The 22,191-nt window shown below is 44.3% G+C and overlaps 1 protein-coding gene across 1 annotated transcript in view; it reads left to right on the top strand.

Moving 5' to 3' along the window:
• Positions 1-22,191, top strand: part of LPA (lipoprotein(a)) — a 243,401-nt gene that overhangs the window by 177,485 nt on the left and 43,725 nt on the right. Inside the window, exons 53-59 of the mRNA XM_063666806.1 lie at positions 4,106-4,287; positions 4,801-4,949; positions 7,222-7,315; positions 10,137-10,257; positions 11,763-11,837; positions 12,763-12,903; positions 14,980-15,086. Of these exons, the coding sequence (XP_063522876.1) occupies positions 4,106-4,287; positions 4,801-4,949; positions 7,222-7,315; positions 10,137-10,257; positions 11,763-11,837; positions 12,763-12,903; positions 14,980-15,086 (869 nt within the window). The remainder of the gene's footprint in view (positions 1-4,105; positions 4,288-4,800; positions 4,950-7,221; positions 7,316-10,136; positions 10,258-11,762; positions 11,838-12,762; positions 12,904-14,979; positions 15,087-22,191) is intronic.

Below are 22,191 nucleotides of genomic sequence, written 5' to 3'. Positions count from 1 at the left end.
ATTGAATAAAAACCACAGCTAAGTGTGTTCTTTTTAGAATAAATACTCTTTAAGTGTAAAGATCTACTTTAAACACCAAAATATGAAAAAGGATATATACCATGAAAACCTGAATCATAAATAAGCTGGAGTGGTGATTAATGGATGCAGGCACTCCTAAAGACTAATAAGTGAATGTGGTCAAATTGAAGAAACAAAGGTATATACATGCTCAATGTGCAAAAACTTTTTCTGTATACTTTCTATGATCCTTTGAAAAATTAAAGTTTTAAAGCAATATCACTGACAATAGTATCAAAACCAAAAAATATTTAGTGATAAATTTCACACACTATGCTCAAGGACTATCCACCTTGTACAAGAAAACAATGTTGAGGAAAGAATTAAAAGACCCAAATATACACCATGCTTACAGATTAAAAGACTCCATATCAGTTCTCGTGAAATTGATCTTTGGATGAAACCCACACCAAAGCACTATTGCAACAGTCCTTTTCTGAAAAAAAATTGGAGGACTTACGTACCTTAATATAAAGACTTATAAAAGTACAAGAATCAAGACATGTGGTATTGGCCTGGCACCTTGGCTCATGCCTGTAACCCCAATATTTTGGGAGGCTGAGTCTGGAGGATGGCTTGAGCCCAGATGTTCAAGACCAGCCTCAGCAACAGAGTGAGACCCTCTCTCTACAAAAAATAAACAATTAGATGGATGTGATGACTTGCACATGTAGTTTCAGCTACTCGGAATGCTGAGATGAGAGGATTGCTTGACTCAGGAGGTCTAGCCATGAGTGAGCCTTGATCATGCCACTGCATTCCAGCCTGGATGACGGAATGAGACACTGTCTCAAAAAAAAAAAAAAAAAAGGATACGTGTTATTGGCCAAAAAAGTATGCAAACCTAAAAAGGGATGGTCCAGCACCAGACCCACACACATATATGGTAAATGGATTTTCCGTATAGATGGCAAAGCAATTCAATGGAGACAAAAATGTTTTACAAAATCATTCTGAACCATTTGGATATCCGTGATACAAAACAAAAGCAGAACTTGACTTTTGCTTTTCATCTCAAATTATTTTGAGATATCTCTTCCACCTAAGTGTCAGATCTAAAACTGAACCTGAAATATGAAAGTTCCATGAAAAAATATAAAATCTTTACAACCTTGGAGAAGGCAAACTTTTTTGAGGCAGGAGTCGGTAAACACTCACTATAAAAGAAAACAAATTATAATGTGGGCTTTCATGAAAACTCATGCTCACCAAAAGTCATTGTTAAGAAAATAAATAGGCAAGTAACACATGAGAAGAAAAATGCTGTCTGTCCATATATCTGACAAATGGCTTGTGTCCAGAATATAGGAACATTTCTCCCACTCACTAAACAGAGGACAAACAACTTATGGGCAACCGATTGAATAGGCATTTCTTGGGGATAGATAGATGTACACATAGCCAATAAGCACCTGAAAAAATGTCCAATATCTCAGCCATGAAAAATAAAGAATTATAATCATCATGAGATGTCACCAAACACCCAATGGACATGGATATTATTAAGAATACACCACAGTAACTGATGTCACTGATGTAGTGCAAGGATATACAACTCTCTCGTATGCTGCTGGAAGTGCAAAATGATACAAGCACTTTGGAAATCAGTCTGATGGTTTCTCCAAAAATTCAATAAATGCACATTTACCCTACAAACCTGCAATCCTATTTGTGAATATTTACCCCACAGAAATGGAAACATAAGTCCACAAAGACATCTCCAAGAATATTCATAGCAGCTTTATTTTTTATAACCCCAAACTGTAGACAATTTCAATGTCAATCAATAAGAAAATGAATAAATAATTTGTGACCTAGTCATACAATGGCATACTATTCAGCAATAAAAGGGAGCATGTTTTTGATACTCTCAAATAGTATGGAAGATGCTAAAAAATATTACATTAAAGAAAGATGCCAGATAACAAAAATGAACATTATGTATGAGTCTATTGATGTATGGTTCCAGAAAGGTAAAACTAATTTCTGGTGAAAGAAACCAGTATCATTTGCCTCTGGCCATGGGAAGAGAGTAGCAGAGATTGAGCAGTAAAACGAAGTTTTTTTCTGGGGTGATGTAAATGTCCTGTATAGTGATTGAAGTGTGAGTTACACAAGTGTACATGTTCATCAGAAGTCATCAAACTAAATCTGTGCATTTGACTATACATGAAAGTATACCTCAGTTGAAAATAGATCAAAAACCTCCCTCGAATACTATACTTGCTAACACATCCAGCTGCTTGGAGAATCAGCTTGCTGGAATGGGGAATCTGGGCTTGAGACTGGGTCACATACATAGAGTCTCTACAGAGACAGTGTTGCATTCCCATGGTACATAATACATTTCAAGTTTTCTCAGACAGCCACGTGTCATGAATGTGAGGATTCTGAGAGGCTGGAGCAACATTCCTGGGAGGAACGAAGGGGAGCACATTCTCCAAGATCCCCCCCACAGCAGGGTCCTCACAGACTGTGCTTTTTTTTTTTTTTTTTTTCTGACAGAGTCTCGCTCTGTCTCCAGGCGGGAGTGTAATGGCGCAATCTCGGCTGATTGCAACCTCTGACTCCAGGGTTCAAGCGATTCTCCTGCCTCAGCTTCATGAGTAGCTGGGACTACAGACGTGCGCCACTGCAACCAGCTAATTTTTGTATTTTTAGTAGAGATGGGGTTTCACCATGTTGGCCAAGATGGTCTCGCTCTCTTGACCTCGTGATCAGCCCGCCTTGGCTTCCCAAAGTGCTGGGATTACAGGCGTAAGCCACAGCGCCCGGCCTGTGCCTCTTTTGTTTTCTGACCCCTCCATAGCTGATGGACCTTTTCAGATCCCATAGTCTAGCCAGCCCTCTCACTTTATGCCTTGGGTCCCACTGTTCCTTCATCTCATCCCCCTTCTGTCAGTCCCGGAGTGGCTGCGGCCAGTAGAGGATGGACTGAGAGCAGGAGAGGATGTCCTGCCCAGGAACCCATCCTAGAGAAACAGCATCCTGCCTGGGAGCTAGTTTTCCAGGTCAGCTTTTATAAGTCTTTTAGACTCAAACTCACTTGACCCACCTAAAGTGGTATTGACAGTAATGCTATTTTCATGGTTGTTTTTCATTGTAAATGCAGAGCCTTTTAGCTACATGACTAGTACAGAGAGTAAGGAAGGCTGGCCTGGGAATGATATCATCTTGGATGGCATTTCCTCCTTGGAGAAATATATGTTAGTTCCAACTCACATGTTATTATACAGTCCTGTAGAAAGAGATACAGAGAGCTAGACAGGTATAGATGCATTTGTATATGCATAACAATCTATAAGACACACATCAAAATCTGTACCAGTTCCTCCAGAGGTATGTGCTTGGCAGAAGATAGAAGGAGGGTATTCTCATTCCTTTCTTTTGCACATTTATGTATGATCTCAGTTTTTATATGGAGCATTGATATGGTTTGGCTATGTCCCCACCCAAAATCTCATCTTGACTTGTAATCTCTGTAATCCTGATAATCCCCACATGTCAAGGGCAGGACCAGGTGGAGGTAATTGGATCATGGGGGCAGTTTCTCCCAGGCTGTTCTCATGACAGTGAGAGAGTCTCCTGAGATCTGATGGTTTTATAAGTGTGTGGTATTTCCCCTACTTGCACTTACTCTGTCCTGCCACCTGTGAAGAAGGTGCTTGTTTCTCCCTTGCCTTCTGCCATGATTGTAAATTTCCAGAGGCCTCCCCAGCAATGTGGAACTGTGAGTCAATTAAAACTCTTTTCTTTGTAAGTTACCCAGACTGTCTCAGGTATTTCCTCATAGCAATGTGAGAACGGACTAATACAAGCATATACTACTTTTGATATTTTAAAATAAAAATTATCATCTATCTTTGAAAGGCATGCACAAATGGGAAGTTGAGGAACATTTGTGTTGTGGCAATTGTATGGTACCTTTAATGGGAATATTTCAAAGACACTGGTTAAGACTTTGTTAGAACAAAATGTAGAGGGTGCTGGGTGCCCCTGAATATTCTTCCGCCTCCTGTAACCTGTATTGCTTTGGAATTTCCAGTGGCCTGACAATGAACTACTGCAGGAATCCAGATGCTGATACAGGCCCATGGTGTTTTACCACAGACCCCAGCATCAGGTGGGAGTACTGCAACCTGACGCAATGCTCAGACACAGAAGGGACTGTGGTCGCTCCTCCGACTGTTATCCAGGTTCCAAGCCTAGAGGCTCCTTCTGAACAAGGTAAGAAGTCTGTGTCCAGACATCTATGTGCTTGGACAACGGGATGAAAAACCACACTGATGCAGAAGCCTTTAGTGCTACACGGGAGCTCGAGTGTTGGTTGAGGGTCTGCCATGATCAAGGAAGCCTCAGGGCTGTCCCTGGGAAAGCCAGAGCTGTGATTTTTGGCACAACTTGCAAGAGTAGTGACTTTAGGACTGGCGCAAAACCTCCAGGGTGCTCACCTTAACCACTCACCTTGTTCTAAAATGGGTTATTTCAGTGACCCAGTCAAATTCTTATTCTAACATGCTGTCAACTGTGTGATTCTTTCCAAGCCAATAAGCATTTCCAGTAATTTCTTAAAACAGTGTTCATTGCAGTCTTCAGCATTGTGGCTCCTGGGGAATGTGGCCCATGATTCTGTCATCCTAGAGAAACCTGTCATGACTGCATTGATTCCGTATCGTCCTGGGTCTATGTGGCTGCCTGGCTGTCTGTAATCATCTGTTTTATTTTTATTTTTTTCTATAGACTGTATGTTTGGGAATGGGAAAGGATACCGAGGCAAGAGGGCAACCACTGTAACTGGGACGCCATGCCAGGAATGGGCTGCCCAGGAGCCCCATAGACACAGCAAGTTCGTTCCAGGGACAAATAAATGGGCAGGTCTGGAAAAAAATGTAAGCCACTTTGATTTGGACTCTTTTTCCCTTTGCTGACAAATCTTTTCAAACAGAAGAGGGGCAGAGGAAAATACTGGAAAGACTTCAGGAGGCTAAGCGTAATTGGCCTTAGCATGGAAAGCGCAAGCAGCACAAGCCAGCAAAGCCCCACACGTGTGGGGGTTCTCAGGCCTCTTCTCTTTTGTGACATTTCTTTACTGTTTCCATTGTTGGGCGCTGTTTCTCGTTTCTAGTGCTTGTCCTCTAGGCCAGGGGTCCCCACTCCAGTACTGGTACTGGTACTGGTACTGGAACTGGTAATTGTCTGTGGCCTGTTAGGAACTGGGCTGCACAGCAGGAGGTGAGCTTCGGGGGAGCGAGCAAAACTTCATCTGTATTTTCTGCTGCTCCCCATCACTCTTATAGCCGCCTGAGCTCCGCCAACTGTCACATCAGCGGCAGCATTAGATTCTCATAGCACAAACCCTATTGTGAACTGCACATGTGAGGAATCTAGGTTGCACGCTCCTTATGAGAAATTAATGCCTGATTATCTGTCACTCTCCCATCACCCCTAGATGGGACTACCTACTTGCAGGAAAACGAGCTCAGGGCTCCCACTGATTTTACCTTATGGTGAGTTGCACAATTATTTCATTATATATTACAATGTAATAATAATTGAAATAAAGTGCACGATAAATGGAAGGTACTTCAGTCATCCTTTAACCATTGCCCCCTCACCCCAGGTGCACAGAAAAATTGCCTTTTTTGAAACCGGTCCCTGGTGCCAAAAAAGTTGGGGAACCACACTGCTCTGGGTTCTAGTGGTCAGAGATGCCTTCTATGAGGTTTGTCAGATTTTTCTAGAAAAGATTTGGATGGGCCATCAGGTCACCATGAGACTTCCCTTAGCCTCATGCATTCTCTGCGATGGTTTACTTTGGAGCCTATGAATAGGGAAGACTGAGATACAGGAAAAATTAAAATGTCTGTGTTCCCCCACTCTCACACCCATGCAACATAACACTTCTTACACCAGATGTGGGGGGATTTCTCCTCACACCCCAAGCAAGTCTCCAGCAGATACCAGCTGGGTGTCCTACAATGTAACTCAGTCCTGACACTCTATCTGGAGACAGTGTCAGATCCCACAAGTTAAGGCTCAGTCCTACAAGACCGCCCCACTGCAGATGCCAATCCCAAGTTGCAGGCTGTGACCTGTACTTCTGCCCAACTGGATAAAAATCTGTTTTTCTACATGACCCTCCATGGGTTTGATTACTTTGCTAGAGTAGCTCGCAGAACTCAGGGGAACACGTTACTTTTATTTACCCATTTATTATAAAAGATATTAAAAAGGATCCTGGTGAACAGCCAGGTGGAAGAGATGCACAGGGCAAGGCACATGGGAAGGAGCTCAGAGCTTCCACGCCCTCTCCAGTGCACCAGTCCCCAGTACCCTAAATGTTCAGCAACCAAGAAGCTCTCCAAGTGCAGTCTTGTTGGGTTTTTATGGAGGCTTCATTACAGAGGCACAGTTGATTACATCATTGGCCATCAGTGATCGGCTCACCTTCGGCCCCTCTTCCCTCCCTGGAGGTTGGAGGGTGGGGCTGAACAGTTCCAACCCTCAAGTCACATGGTTGGTTCCCTTGGCAACCAGCCCCTGGGGCTATCCAGGAACCCACCAAGAGTTGCTTCATTGCTGCTACCTTCACCCAGGAAACTCCAAGGGATTTAGGAGCTCTGTTAAGAACTGAGGGGCAGAGATGCAATATACATTTCTTATTCTATCACAATATCACAGGAAGCTAAGGATAACACTGCCTTTGTGTGTCTTGCCCGTGGATGGTGCACAATGCATGGAAGTAAGCATTTCTGAATCAACAGCAAACAGGATTTATCAGGTAGAAGACCCATGAGTCCCCCAGGGACAAAGCTCATCAATGATGTCCCACTGTCCTCTGGGGCTCTGGCTCTAAGACCTCCAGTGGGTTGAACTCCTGGAGAAGAGGCACATTCTCCAAAGACCCTTCAGGGTCACCACCTCCTGGTTAAGGGTGTGGCCTCATAGCTCCTTTTGACTATGACTGATGGCTTAGAGCATAGAAAAAAATAACTTTGCCAAAAAATATAATAATAATAATAATAATAATAATAAAAAGAAAGGAAGAAGGAACACTCCCTTTTGTTTTCTAAGAATAGATGTGAAATGTGTGTGCCTTAGAATATCTTCTCCCTCTCCTGCTCCACGTGAGCTGGAGCTTACACGCCTGCTTGTTTTCAGTACTGCCGTAACCCTGATGGTGACATCAATGGTCCCTGGTGCTACACAATGAATCCAAGAAAACTTTTTGACTACTGTGATATCCCTCTCTGTGGTAAGTTGCCTTCTGTTTTGGTAAGGAACTTAATATGGATTTGAAAAAAAACAAAAAACAAACAAAAAAAACAAACAGAAAATGGCTTTTGAGCTGAGTGCTTCTGAGGAGGAGATGGCTGCCCTCTCCACCAGAGCCTGCTTTTCGTCATGGGCACCTTGAACCTGCCCTACTATTGGCCCCATTTGTTAGGAAAACACCCGCCCCTCCTACCACACACACATAAATAAAATAAATGTCAAATTCCCAAAGGGCAAACTTAGAGGTGATCTAATCAGCCCAGGATAGTCCCACCGAACCCTTCTTTGTCTAGTGTGGGATGCATGAAAAACAAATTTAGAGTCATTATGATGAAAAACTGTCCTTTTCTGCTGCTGAGAAGAAAAAAAATATGAACAGCAAGAAACAGCTAAGCATGTAATGCACATTGTAAACCTCAGATGGCCATCCTAGGAAATCAACGAAGGGTAGTGCAGCTCTTTAGCCCCAGATGGCCTTTCTCCTAAGATTACTACTCATGAGTCCCATTAGCGACATTGCTTAGAGACTGCTTGTTGGGTTCCTTCCTCATTGCTCTGAGACTCTTATTGGGAGTATGAGGCTTGGATCAGGGGAAGGGGAATTGACATTAGATCTTAAATGATTGGGATAACAAATCCACGGGGGAAAAAAAGCCACTTGTACTTGTTCCCTATTTTCTTCCTGCTGACCAATCAACTTGTCTGTCTAAGTTACAGAACACCACCCTGGACTTTTCTTTTGTGTAATTTGGTTGCTTGTGGTTGGGTCTGCCATGTGAAGGGACCTTGAGCTGGGGGAAGAAGCTTGGCCTCCAAGTCCACTGAAGACTAGCATCCTGAGATTGCCTGGGGAGGTGGTACAGGGCAATGATGAAGATCATGGGATCCACACTGCCCATTGTCACATTTGGGCTACTCCTGGGGAGAGCAAGAGGGAAGAAGGAGAGGTTAGGGTGATAGGAAAGATTCTACTTGGCTAATATTATTGTAATGTGGTATTGTGGTCTCTGGATTTAGTGTGAGTTGATAGCTGACTTTTTCTCGAGTGGGTGCTTTTGTCTGTTCTATTTTGTCGGTGCTATTGCAGAAGCATCTTGGTGGCTCCTCTACGTCAAAGTCCCTTGATGGGGTCAGTTCCAGTTCACCACTTCTGGCCCCGTCTAGTACACGCCACTGCCTCTCACTGCCTGGGCTCTCTATCCTTGACAGGCTGCCTTGAATTTAAGCCCAGTCTGACTTACCTGCCTCAGACACCCACGGTAGTGCCTGGGACTCATGCACCTTTGACTCCCATGGAAGGGGAGTGCAGTAGATTCCCAGGTGCAATTCTGCTGTCCTCACCCACATTGAGGATGTATAAGAATCAGGTTCTTAGAGATTGGAGAAAGAAGGAAGAAGGGGAACAAGATTTTTCCCAATGGACTGTGAGGTTCCCCACCTTACCTTGATGTAAGACAAGTGAGGTTAACCGCAAGCCTGGTGAGAAGGGTTCCCATCAGACACTTGGAAATCCTGAGGACTGTTTCCTGCAGAAGGATGTGGTTGGTGGGATATTCAGGTTTGACTCATGCTTGAGAAAGTTAGAGCCTCTGGTTGGAGAAAGAGTTTAATAACTATTTCATTTCCACCAACACATTCAGTACAAATAATAAATAAGTAAAAATAAATAGAAACATTCAGTTTTATTTTGAATAGTAGGAGTAGGGTACCATCATTTCTGTAGTTACTCTTTTAGTACAATGATGCATGTCTACTGTATGTAAGGCATACTAGCAGAAATTGAGCTCAGCACTAGAAAAGATGATTGTATTCCATGCCATGCTTCTTTTTTACAAAAGACTTCCATAGATAGATTCTCAAAACAACCCATGGCAAATGGAAAGTTATTTGGAAAACTCAGGTTCCAGATTCACTGGAATGTAGAATCTCTGGTTGGTTGGGGAGGAATTTCCTCTTGCAGTTGTTATTAATAATTATATGAATAATTATTAACTATATTAACATTTATAGTTTTGAAGACCTTGAAGGGCTGGGGACAACAGAGAAGCATTTTTAAACACCCTCTGTAGCCCCTGCACTGTTGTAGGCATTGATGGGTGGTACCAAAGATGGGACACTGTCCCTACCTCCAGAGACCTTGCGGGCTTGCTGCAGAGAGAAGGCAGGGAGGAAGAAAAGAATAATAGAGGCATGTGTGTGTAAATTACCCCCACAGCAGTCGGTTAGTCATAGGAGGCTCCCCAGAAGAACTGTCCTGAAGCTGGCTGAGAGAAGGCAAAATTTCAACATAGGACAGTTATCCTTGCTACATACAATCACATACACATATGCACATATGTCCACACACAGAGACTCACATGCAAAATAATCCTTTGTGCCTTTCAGTAAACTTTACATGGTTTAGATGATGATGGTGATGATGATGGTGATGATGGGAAGAATGACATCATGTTCTAAACATATTACATTGAGTCAGAAAAACAATGAGAAATAGCTATTTGTACCAATCAAGGTCTTCTCAGAAAATATATCATTCCAATGCTGAACTATACCAATTTCTTTAATCACTTCTCCAACAAAATAATTAGAAAGTGCTTATATTTCCTTGAAAGGAGAGTGTCCTGTGTTGTTTACTACCACTTTTTAAACTTAGAAAGAAAAATCTAAAAAGTGTTTATGATTTTACTATTTAATTTCACCTTTGAGATGTGAAAAACTAGTGCTTGGAATTCGTCCATAATTAAACGACACAATTGCTAACTTGGACTCAAATGTGACTTCTTTCCCACCTTGTGCCACAGCGTCCTCTTCATTTGATTGTGGGAAGCCTCAAGTGGAGCCAAAGAAATGTCCTGGAAGCATTGTAGGGGGGTGTGTAGCCAACGCACATTCCTGGCCCTGGCAAGTCAGTCTTAGAACAAGGTAAGAACAGGCCCAGAAACCATCTATACTATCCTTCCACATAAGCCCCACAAAACCCTTCTACATTTACACAGAACCCACACAGCTGAGGCATCAGTACCTGCCTCTATGTTTTCTGAGGGAGGAAAAAATATAGAAAAATTTAAAAATAATTATGTTATTCTAGGTTCTCTAAGTGGAAAGTGGCCAAAATACAAATCTTTTTTTTGATCTGGGCAGCTCCATCAAAATCTGTAGGCACAGTGATTTGCACCAAGTTTCAATACTTTTGGAAAATATTGATGATGCTCTAAGGGTTTCTATGGATATCCATTGTCTCAGTGTCAGATGAAAAGAAAGGGAAGTTTTTAGAAATGTGACACTTTGCAGTGAGGGAGCAAGAGCAAACTTACCTAGTCTATCACAGGCACAGATTTTTTTTTACACTTTTGTGAATCATTGAATTCAATGCTGAGGCTACTCATCCATTCACAAACACATGAACAAATTATAGGTCATGATCCCCATAAATGAAGAGTAATTAGTCCGATCCCACAGAACCTGGACATTTTGGGTATCGTTTCAGTGGAACATGCAATTTGTAAGTTCAGTTTTCTTGGGTATCTCTTAGGAAGAACACATAGGACACAGACCCATCTGCCTGCATGTTTTGCTTCCTTGTCTCCTTTCTACACCAGGGCACCTGTGCTCAATTGCTGTTCTCCCCTAAAGAGACTTCCTTCTGTAAGTTTGTGAAATGCCATCGACAAACCTGATCGCATTGCATTTCACTCTGCTGTTGAGTTGATTTTTCCTTATTTTATCGTTTAGTAACTTCTTGCTCTACAGAGCTTTCACCTTCCACATATTTTAGATTCATTCTTTCCTAAACTGTGTGGTGGTCTACGTCCTCACTGACTTATCAACATACTGCCATCATGCACTTCCTATCTCTATTCCTCTTCATTATAATGTGGCTCCCAGTGGCTCACACCATTATTCTGAGATATCACCTGCCTATGCAGTCCTAGAAAGTAAGTGATTCAAGAAACATCCGCCAAAATTAAACTTTTCAGGTAAGATCAGAAGACCCCCATGAGTCACTGCTGCTCAGGATCACATCTGGCTCCTTGAAGAGTGACCTTGCATAGATCTTGTCATAAAAAATGAAAGAGACCTTGGGAAGGTCTTGGGCTGGTCACTTTTGTCAGAGTCCAGGGTTGTGGGGTGAAAGCCACAGCTATAGAGCTTCATTCTGGAGTCACTTAGCTTTGCTCTCTTGTGGACAGGCTGTGCCTATGCTTGCCTCAGGCATCGGAAAAAGTGGCACAGATGGGCCCTTCTGAAAAATCTCACTACTGGAGCACAGGTCGAAGTTTCTACTATCCTGATGTTGGGCGGTAGTCCTTTGCTTTGGGAATATGAACATGATCAAAACTGAGTGAACTTGTCTTCCTGGCTTTCTGTACAATGAAGTAGAACAAACCATCCAATTTGACCAAAGTCTTGGCATATTTTCTTTCTAGGTTTGGAAAGCACTTCTGTGGAGGCACCTTAATATCCCCAGAATGGGTGCTGACTGCTGCTCACTGCTTGAAGAAGTATGTTTAAGGGAAAACTGACGTGGGGTCTTATCTTCAAGACTTTTTTCCTCCCTCTCTTCCTCCCTCCCTTCTTTCTTCTCACCCTCCCCTTCCTTCCTCCCCACTTCTCTTCCTTTTCTGGAAGGAACACGAGGAACCAGGGAATGCATGCACAGAAGCCTGAGGCAGAATTTCCAGGGAAATTGGATGAGAGAGGAGGGAAGTGTTTCTAGAGAGAACCTGCAGAGGGGAGACCCAGTGCAGGTGATTTTTTGGACCTGTATAAACCGCAGGACAGAGCTGTTCACTACCAGAGGCATCAGTCTGTATTGCATTGCTCTAAAGCAATAGCTGAGGCTGGATAATTTATAAAGAAAAGAGTTTAATTGGCACATGTTTCTGCAGGCTTTACAGGAAGCAGGATGCTGTCATCTCCTCTGCTTCTGTGTGGGCCTCAGGAAGATTACAATCATGGTGGAAGGCAAAGTGGGAGCAGGCATGTCAGGTGGCCAGAGCAGGAGCAAGAAACAGAGAGAGATGGGGTGGGGGTGCTGCGCAATTTTAAATGGCCAGACCTTGCAAGAACTAAGAGTGAGAGCTCACTGATCACCATGAAGATGTGGCCCAAGCCATTCCAGAGGGATGCACCTCCATGATCCAAACCCCTTTCACAGGCCATAGCTCCATCACTGGGGACTACAGTTGACCATGAGATTTAGGTGGGGACAAATATACAAACTATATCACAGTCTCTGCTGAAACAGACTGAGAACATACCTTAACTGTCACTTTCCAGCAAATTGTGAATTTTGTTTCTTGCCACTCATAAGTCACTGATTCTGGGTGGCCGAGGGTGTCAGAGAGACAGCGCCAAGTTCATGGCACAGAGGATAACTGAAGGGGCTGGACCATATTTTTCTCTTGACATCCTCTTCTTTTCTAGGTCCTCAAGGACTTCATCCTACAAGGTCATCCTGGGTGCACACCAAGAAGTGAATCTCGAATCTCATGTTCAGGAAATAGAAGTGTCTAGGCTGTTCTTGGAGCCCACACAAGCAGATATTGCCTTGCTAAAGCTAAGCAGGTACTCGTTCACCTGTGGTCTTCACCCCACGCTGGTGAAGATATTTGCTTTATGTCTGGGTTTTATGGGCCACGGCCACTGCGTGGCAGTGGGGAGGGTCTGTCTATCACATGGAATGCTCAAGGGCTTTGGGGACAGCATCAATCTTCAACCCCAGCCCTGCCACATGTTAGCTGTGCTCTTTAAAAAGGCAGGATTCAGTTTCCTCACGTGGAAAAAGAGATACCCTGTTACCCGTAAAACTTACTTAATGTTCACCAGTTCATCCACATTCATGATCAGGGAAAGGTTGTTACTCCAGGCTAACTATTCTCCTTTCATAATAATATGCTGGAGAGAATCAAATGAGATTGCATTTCAAAGTGCTTGAAAAACCACCATATCGAGCCATGCTTAGTGTGGGTGCCTGTAATCACTGCTATTCAGGAGGCTGAGGAGGAAGAATTGCTTGAGCCCAGGACTTCAAGGCTGCAGGCAGCTATGATTGTGCCACTGCACTCCAGGCTGGGTGACAGATCAAGACCCTGTCTCAATGAAAGAAAAGAAAACAAAACAAATGAACAGAAATATTCCACAATGTCAAAAAAAAAAAAAACCCACACAACATACAATTTACAAATGCAAATAATAATATTATTATTGTTGTTTTCTTTGATTTTTCTCTTTCCTGGTAAAATGTTGTTTTATTAAGCCTGACAAAGTGATACCTTTGCTTACGTCACTTAGTCTATTTGGACCTAGGTGACAGTACAATCAGCTAAGAAACAGGTATTTGTAGGAGAGGCAGGTTTGGGACAGGTGACAAGGCATGCGGGGTGCTTGCTGTGCTGGTGGCTCTGGAAGGCAGGGTGTCAATGCGGACAGGGATGAGCATGGCCTGGTTGGGAAGGCATGGGGCAGGCAGGAGCCTGAGCTGCCCTCCTGGGCCTGGTCACAAGCCCAGGGTAGCTTCTCTGGGTCTGTGAACTGAGGGTTGATGTCCTGGAATCCTCTGACACTCTAGGAAGGAGAGAAGGGCCTTTCTGGCTCAGCCTTTATAAACAGTAGCTGATCTCCCTCTTGCTCCCCAGGGTCCTCCCCACCATCCCAGCAAATGTGCAAATACAAGGTCTCTGCTCCTCACGGTCCTCAGAGAGCTGGGGTGTTCTGAAGTCTTGAACAAGTCACTTAGGAAATGTGGGGTTTTGGAGGCATTTTCTGATAGGCTGATACATTTCGAGTTTAGAGTTCCCACCGCACATCCCCACACCCTAGAGTCTAGGGCATTTAGTGCTCCATGAGGGAACCTGTAGAGTGAGGGCATCTGCATCACAGGCTGGGCCTTCTGGTGCCCAGAAGCAGAAAGTGTGTCTGCTTCAAAGTTGGTGTTAATCATCATTTTTGGTCAGAATAGGGCATTTCTCATTTCCATTCCTTTATCCCCTTGAACTTACTAACGTAGAATCAGGTCTAAAATCCAGAGTTCTAATCTTTAAGAGTCCCTGGGATTCTAAGGTATATGAATGTCCTTTGAAAACAATACCATTTTGTTCATGCAAGGTGCTTATTTCCAATCCTCTTTCATTTGATGTCTAGCATTTTACTGCATTCTTAAACCACGGTTTAGTAACATTCACGAGGAGGAAGTGGAGAATCCAGATGGAGCAACTTGCTCTGGGCACACAAGGCATTTGTAATTTTATACCCTCTTGATGATGTCTCAGCCAGACATTCTGCCCAGTCATCAATGCCCTCTTCAATTAATATGAAAGGACATACTTGGCATGAGATTCCAATCGTGCACAGAATATACATGAGAAGTGCGCCTTTGTCATCCCTACTTTCAAAGGCTAAGGCCACTCTCAGTTTCTTGCATGCAACTGACGCCTTTCAAATGAAACCTTATATCTGTGTAGTCCATAGGCAACCACAGGCAAATGTGAGGGTGAAATGCTGTGTTCTACGTTGCTCTGTGTCATTGAAGCAAGGCAGTGCCAGCTCAGAGGGCTCTGGGGCCTCAAGGTAAGGATGCCTAGTTGTAGGTACTGCAGCTCCCAGCTGGGCAGTCAAACATAACTGCTAATACTTCCTTTATAGGCCTGCCGTCATCACTGACAAAGTAATCCCAGCTTGTCTGCCATCCCCAGACTACATGGTCACCGCCTGGACTGAATGTTACATCACTGGCTGGGGAGAAACCCAAGGTGAGATCAATTCCATTGCCCACGTAACAAATTGTTTTTGACCTACAGTGCATGTTACAAAATGAGCATTTTGGAGATAGTTGTACAAATTCCTATCCATGAATGTGGTCTCCCCACTCCTGACTTTGCCTGGGCACCTGTCTATGTCTCCATTATCAGTCTTCAAGGGACTTGGGCAAGGGAAGAGATGCCATTTCCTTGAGTCTCTCTCTTTTTTGTTTTCAGAATCTTTTATTTTTTTTTTGTTATGATTGTATGTTTCCCTTACAACAAAAACAAACTAACACCAGTAGAGGTCTTTGAGTCTCTTAATCATAATTTCAGCATTCATATTGCTTCCCCAGGTAAGTGGGGTTTTGACCCAGCCCTCAAGTTAAGGGTGTTAGATTATTTTTCATGTGAAATTAGACAGACTGCGTTTCTAAACATGGTGCAAAACAGTAACGACAAAAGTTGTAATTAAACTATTCTTCTTCCCAAATACCCACATGTCTAATGTGTGTGTGAGGGTGTTAGGCAGGGCACCTGAAGCTGGGGGAGAGGCAGACAGTTCCCATGGCCCCCAAGTCTAGGATGGCATTTGGTATTGGTTGATGGGTGAGAGCAAGAGAGGGAATATTTTTGTGCAGGATGTGGTATCAGCACCTGTACCACATTTTATGGATTCCTTCTTCTCTTTGCAGTATGCCCTGACAATAATTATATCCATCAGACTTACCCCCTTGGCAGTAGGAAAACTGAAACTGTCTTAAACTCTCAGCTCTACTTTATCAGAGGTGCAGGTGAGGGCATTGAGAATCTGGGGCCCTGGAAAAATGTTCTGACTCTGCCACTTGCCAGATAGACCTGAACTAGACATGTTATCTCTTTGTATACCACTTGGCTCTAATCCCTTATCTGTAAAACCAGCATTTTCAAATGGTGCTTTGCACATCAGCCTTTTGCATAAGCTTTGATTTGATAAAATGTTTTTTGTGTTTTTTAAAAGATTAAAAACCACAGGTCTAGATAATTTCAAAGTAGGCTTCCCTTTTTCTGTCCTTTTCCTATTATTTTTAAAACCTCACCTCCTTGGCTCCTTGTTCCCTTTTTCTGCACTGCTGAGTCTGGGAGCACAGAGGCCAGGTAAAAGGAAACTTGGCAAATGAGGGACACCTATGGGTGTGCGAGGTTGCTCCTGGTGTTTGCATATTTTAAAATTTAAATGCTACAAACCACTATGAGTTAGGTATCATTGTTCCTATTTTACCATTGAGGAAGCTAGGGCTCAGAGAAGGTGCAGGGTGGTACAGACAAACCTGAATTGGAACCCTGGCTCCTGCCTACAGGCTGTCGGGACTTAGAAAAGTCATGAGCTCTTGCTGATTGTTTCCTCAGCTGATGTGGGCTGCAGGGCTGTTATGGGGGAAAAAATAAGAAAGTGCATCAAGTGCTGAGCACATCCTAAGCACTCCATCATGGCAGCTCCTACTACTAATAAAGAATAGAGTTATATCTAACATGATTCTTTCTTGCAAGTGACAGAAAATCCAACTCAAATTGGATTAAGCAAAACAAGGGAAATTCTTAGTAAGCTGCAAAGTTTTCAGGCTCACATGATGGCCCCAAACCCCCGGCCCTCCCGATCATGGAGTAGGCACTATTTGGGGGCACAAAGGTGACATTCCCGTGGCTGCAGACGCTGTGGTGCTGTGGCTGTACCAGGAAAGAATAAGAAAGGCCACTCTCCCAATTATGCGAACAATAGTCTGCCCACTCTGAGAAGTCGAACTTGGGTCACAGTCCTGCCCCTGAACCCGTCACTGATTGGCTCCGACCTGCACCAACTGTTCCATGTTGGAGGTGAAGGCAGGACCCCACTAATACCCATAAGGGGCAAAAGTTAGATAGATCCTTCAAGAGGATTATGGGATGTAGGGTGAAAAGCTGCTGGGCAGCCAGAAAGCAAACAGAGCCTCTCTAATACCTCAACTGATGAAAGCATGAAGCTAAAATCATAAGGATCTGGGTGTGAGTTCTGTCTCTCCCATCTTCCATGTGACATTGGGCAGTTATTTAATCTCTTTTGGCCTCCGCTTTCTCATCTGTACTTACATATGAGGTAATTGTGAGGATTAAGATTACACATAATCATCATCATCACCGTCCACCACTGCCACCATCATCCCCATCAACATCATCACTGCCCCAGTCATCATTCTTACTAGCACCACCACCACCATCACCACCATCATCATCATTACTACCACCACCATCCCCATCACCACCATTCCACCACCATCACCAATATCATCACTCTCAACATCATCACCACCACCACCATCACCACCACCATCATCATCATTACTACCACCATCACCATCACCATCACCACCATTCCACCACCATCACCAATATCATCACTCTCAACATCATCACCACCACCACCATCACCACCACCATCATCATCATTACTACCACTACCACCACCATCACCATCACCACCATTCCACCACCATCACCAATATCATCACCACCACCACAATCACCACCACCATCATCATCATTACTACCACCATCACCATCACCATCACCACCATTCCACCACCATCACCAATATCATCACTCTCAACATCATCACCACCACCATCACCACCACCACCATCATCATCATTACTACCACCATCACCATCACCATCACCACCATTCCACCACCATCAGCATTATCATCACTCTCAACATCATCACCACCACCACCATCACCACCACCATCATCATCATTACTACCACCACCATCACCATCACCACCATTCCACCACCATCACCAATATCATCACTCTCAACATCATCACCACCACCACCATCGCCACCACCATCATCATCATTACTACCACCACCATCACCATCACCACCATTCCACCACCATCACCAATATCATCACTCTCAACATCATCACCACCACCACCATCGCCACCACCATCATCATCATTACTACCACCACCATCACCATCACCACCATTCCACCACCATCACCAATATCATCACTCTCAACATCATCACCACCACCATCACCACCACCATCATCATCACTACCACCACCATCACCATCACCACCATTCCACCACCATCACCAATATCATCACTCTCAACATCACCACCACCACCACCATCGCCACCACCATCATCATCATTACTACCACACCACCATCACCATCACCACCATTCCACCACCATCACCATTATCATCGCTCTCAACATCATCACCACCACCACAATCGCCACCACCATCATCATCATTACTGCCACCACCATCACCATCACCACCATTCCACCACCATCACCAATATCATCACTCTCAACATCATCACCACCATCACCACCACCATCATCATTACTACCACCATCACCATCACCATCACCACCATTCCACCACCATCACCAATATCATCACTCTCAACATCATCACCACCACCACCATCGCCACCACCATCATCATCATTACTACCACCACCATCACCATCACCACCATTCCACCACCATCACCAATATCATCACTCTCAACATCATCACCACCATCACCATCGCCACCACCATCATCATCATTACTACCACCACCATCACCATCACCACCATTCCACCACCATCACCAATATCATCACTCTCAACATCATCACCACCACCACCATTGCCACCACCATCATCATCATTACTACCACTACCACCACCATCACCATCACCACCACCACTGTCCCACTACTATCAGCATGACATCACCATCACCATCATCACCACCACCATCATCATTACCACCGCTACTACCACCATCACCATCACCACCATCACCATCACCACAATTCCACTGCCATCACCATTAACATTACCACCATGATCATCACCATCACCATCACCATCGCCACCATCATCACCACTGCCATTATCACTGCCACCATCATCACTATCCTCTGTATTTCCTCATCTGTATTAGTCCATTCCTGCATTGCTATAGAGAACTACCTGAGACTGGGTAATTTATAAAGAAAAGAGGTTGAATTGATTCACAGTTCCACAGGCTGTACAGGAAGCATGGCTGGGGAGGCACCAGGAAACTGTCAATCATGGTGGAAGGTGAAGGGGAGGCAGCTATATCTTCACATGGTGGAGCAGGAGAAAGAGAGTGCAGTGGAAGTGCTGCACACCTTTAAACAACCAAATCTCATGAGAATTCACTCACTATCATGAGAAAAGCAAAGGGGAAGTCTCCCTCCATGATTCAATACCCTGTCACCAGGCCCCTCTTCCAACATTGAGGATTACAATTTGATATGAGATTTGGGTGGAGACACAGAGCCAAACCATATCACCATCATCACCACCACCACCATTATCATCACCATTATCATTGCCACCACTATCACCATAACCACCATCACCACCAACACCAATATCATTACCACGATCACCATCATCACCACCACCACCACCATCACTATCCTCAACCCTGTCACCATCATTACTACCCGTCTTCATCACCAACATCAGCATTCCATCACTATCACCATTATCATTACCACCCCATCACCATCATCACCACCACCATCATCATTACCACCCCTACCATTAATATCACCATCGCCACTATTCCACCACCATCACCATTAACACTATCATCTTCACTGTCAACATCACCAACATCACCATCAGAACCATCACCATCACCATCATCAACATCATCATTACTGCCCACCACCATCACCATCAACACCATTCCACCACCATTACCATCATCACCACTACCATCATCATAATCACCATCATCACCACCACCATCATCACCATTACTATGCCTACCACCACCATCACCACAATTCCACCACCATCACCATTACTACCCACCACCATCACCAACAACACCATCCCAACACCATCACCAATATAATTACCACTACCACATCATCACAATCACCATCATCACCACCATTTCTATGCCTACCATCACCATCACAATTCCACCACCATCACCATTAGCATTACCACTACCAACATCACCATCAGAACCATCACCATCACCATCATCATCATTACTGCCCACCACCATCACCATCAACACCATTCCACCACCATTACCATCATCATTACCACTACCATCATCATCATAATCACCATCATCACCACCACCATCATCACCATTACTATGCCTACCACCACCATCACCACAATTCCACCACCATCACCATTAGCATTACCACTACCAACATCACCATCATCACCATCATCACTATCACCACCATCACCATCACTACCCACCACCATCACCAACAACACCATCCCAACACCATCACCAATATCATTACCACTACCATCATCATCATAATCACCATCATCACCACCACCATCATCACCATTACTATGCCTACCACCACCATCACCACAATTCCACCACCATCACCATTAGCATTACCACTACCAACATCACCATCATCACCATCATCACTATCACCACCATCACCATCACTACCCACCACCATCACCAACAACACCATCCCAACACCATCACCAATATCATTACCACTACCATCATCATCATAATCACCATCATCACCACCACCATCATCACCATTACTATGCCTACCACCACCATCACCACAATTCCACCACCATCACCATTAGCATTACCACTACCAACATCACCATCATCACCAACACCACCATCACCATGATCATCATTACTACCCACCACCATCAGCATCAACACCATCCCAACACCATCACCAATATCATTACCACTACCACCATCATCACAATCACCATCATCACCACCATTACTATGCCTACCATCACCATCACAATTCCACCACCATCACCATTAGCATTACCACTACCATCATCACTACCATCACCATCATCACTATCACCACCATCACCATCACTACCCACCACCATCACCATCAACATCGTTCCAACACCATCACCAATATCATTACCACTACCACCATTATCGCCATCACTATCATCACCACCACCATCATCACCATTATCATTACTACCGCCATCACTATCACCACCATCATCACCATCACAGTCACCACCAACACCATCTCCAATACCACCATCACGATCACCACCAACACCATCTCCAATACCACCATCACTGTAAGTAACCATCATCACCACCACCACGATCAGTATCACCATCATCATCACAATGATCACCATAACCATCGTTACTACCCACCACCATCACCACTACTCCACCACCATCACCATTATCATTACCATCACCATTATCACCACCACGATCATCACCAGCACCACCATCATCACCAGCACCACCATCACCATCACCATCATTAACACCATCACTATCACCATTGGTTTAATCATCACCACCATCATCATAAATAAACATCACATAATCAGGGTGTAGCTGGGTATTGACCCCAGAGCCCACTCGCTGTTTCCTCTCTTCCACCCCCATCCACACATTTCTAACCACCATCCTGCACTGGGCTCCCAGTCTCCTCTGGTTTCACCCACATGTCCACTGAGAAAAGGATTTTCAGAACACCAACTAGACCAGGAGGAGTCACAATACATAACTCAGGCCTGCTTATCAACTTTCTACATGTTAATAATGACATCAGATCAATGCGTGTTCTCAGCTTCTCAGAGGGAGGTCAAAATTCTCCCCCTCTCCCCTTCATGTGTCCAGACCTTCCCGGATTTGGATGTACCAAGTGCAGAGTAGGTGTTGAGGCCAGGGGGCTCGTCCATGTAAATCTCATCTGCAATCACTGGGCTGATCCCGTGGCCCTGTCTCCAGGGCGCCATCAGAGAGGGCGTCAATCCTCAGGTCACCTGTGGCCCACCCTACCCTCAGAGGTGCCATCTCTACATTGGCCACTAGATGGCAGCACATACTCATAGACTGCATTAATTTCCCAGCGACTCCTGGTGGGTTTTCCCTCTTATCAGGATGTTTGCCTTGCTCAGAGAGCGAATCTGAGAGCAGTGACACCTAACTTAATTTTCAGCAAAATATTTTGAGAAGGGTGCCCCCTTACACCTCTGTGCAGTCCAGGTGATGCATCCCATGCCCCATGCTTGGTAGTCAGGAGGAGCTTCCTCC

Source organism: Pongo pygmaeus, chromosome 5 (assembly GCF_028885625.2).
Source record: "Pongo pygmaeus isolate AG05252 chromosome 5, NHGRI_mPonPyg2-v2.0_pri, whole genome shotgun sequence".
NCBI lineage: Eukaryota > Metazoa > Chordata > Mammalia > Primates > Hominidae > Pongo > Pongo pygmaeus.
The sequence above is the reverse complement of the archived record's forward strand: the minus strand, read 5'-3'. Positions and strand labels throughout refer to the sequence as shown.